This window comes from Austrofundulus limnaeus, unplaced genomic scaffold (genome assembly GCF_001266775.1).
Source record: "Austrofundulus limnaeus strain Quisiro unplaced genomic scaffold, Austrofundulus_limnaeus-1.0 Scaffold400, whole genome shotgun sequence".
In the NCBI taxonomy this organism is placed as follows: domain Eukaryota; kingdom Metazoa; phylum Chordata; class Actinopteri; order Cyprinodontiformes; family Rivulidae; genus Austrofundulus; species Austrofundulus limnaeus.
The window spans coordinates 485,805-487,063 of NW_013952802.1; the positions used below are offsets into that span (position 1 = coordinate 485,805).

The following is a 1,259-nucleotide window of genomic DNA, read 5'->3' on the forward strand; positions in this document are numbered from 1 at the left end:
GGCTGAAAAACAAGAACTGAATTCTGAAAGAGCAAAATCAGTTCAACTTAAAAATCAGATCAAACATCTTGAGCACAAAAACGAGAAGAATCTCGCTGAAATGAAAGCACAAAGAACTGCTTTTAAAAAGGCCACCGACCGTACTATGCAACTGGAACAATCTTTGATGGCTAAAAAACAARAGACTGAACAGGTAGAGAAATCTCTGGACCGTTTAAAGAAATACATCGAAGAACAAAAGAAAGAATGGAATGAAGAAAGAACAGGCCTCCTTGTTCAGCAGTACCAGATGCGTGCCCAATATGAACGAGCTGCCGCCAAAATACAAGAGACTCTGCTGTCTGAGAGACGAGATTTAGAACACTCACAACACCAGGTGAGGCTTCTAGAAACCTCAYACAAAGCAAAATGCGCTGAACTTCAGCAAGTAAAGGGCTCGACACACGGGAGGCGACGTCGCTCGCTCTCCATTCATGTCTTATGGAGCGTGTGCGGTGAGGCGACAATCGCTTGCCCTCCTCCAGCTAAGCGACCGGTGAAAAAAGTGCATGGGAAATTTCGCGCTCGTACACGTAGACGTGCACACGCGAGCATGCAACGCGACATATGAAAGTTGAAAAATGTTCAACTTTTGTCGCTGTYGCTTAGCGTACAACCAATCAGCGAGGGTTTCACTGACTGACCAATGAGAGGAGAGTATGCTATACACTGAGGTTAGCTAAAACTTTCACCAAGGGATTACTAAAAAGCTTTGTGGGGATTTATAGGCACCAGGGTGACGTTTATGGTAAGTTTTTCCTCATAAAACTGTATCTTGATGTGWGTTTGTTTTTCAATATCATTAGCATCGTAAGATTTGTTTAGTTTACATGTCCGTAATGCACACCCCCTTCAGAGTCAAGAACCAATCAAATTTTGTGAAGACAAGCGATCTGAGAGCGCGATTCGCAATGCTGCGATCGCTATCGGAGACAGAGACAGAGACAGAGAGAGAGAGACAGAGAGAGACAGACAGACAGAGACAGAGAGACAGAAAGACAGAGACAGAAAGACAGAGAGACAGACAGAGAAAGAGAGAGAGAGAGACAGAGAGAGAGAGACAGAGAGACAGACAGAGAGACAGAGAGAGAGAGACAGAGAGACAGAGAGACAGACAGACAGAGAGACAGAGATAGAGAGAGAGAGACAGAGAGAGAGAGAGAGAGAGAGAGAGAGAGAGAGAGACAGAAACAGGGAGAGAGAGAGAGAGAGACAGAGAC

The 1,259-nt window shown here is 44.9% G+C and overlaps 1 protein-coding gene across 1 annotated transcript; it reads left to right on the top strand.

Annotated features, from left to right (window-relative positions):
• Nucleotides 1-5: 5 nt before the first annotated feature.
• LOC106528732 (cingulin) lies at nt 6-522 on the top strand (the record flags this gene model as incomplete). Its single annotated transcript, XM_014023969.1, is given in 1 exon segment — nt 6-522. A coding segment is annotated over 1 exon segment (517 nt), but the record flags the coding sequence as incomplete, so codon positions are not given.
• Nucleotides 523-1,259: the final 737 nt, after the last annotated feature.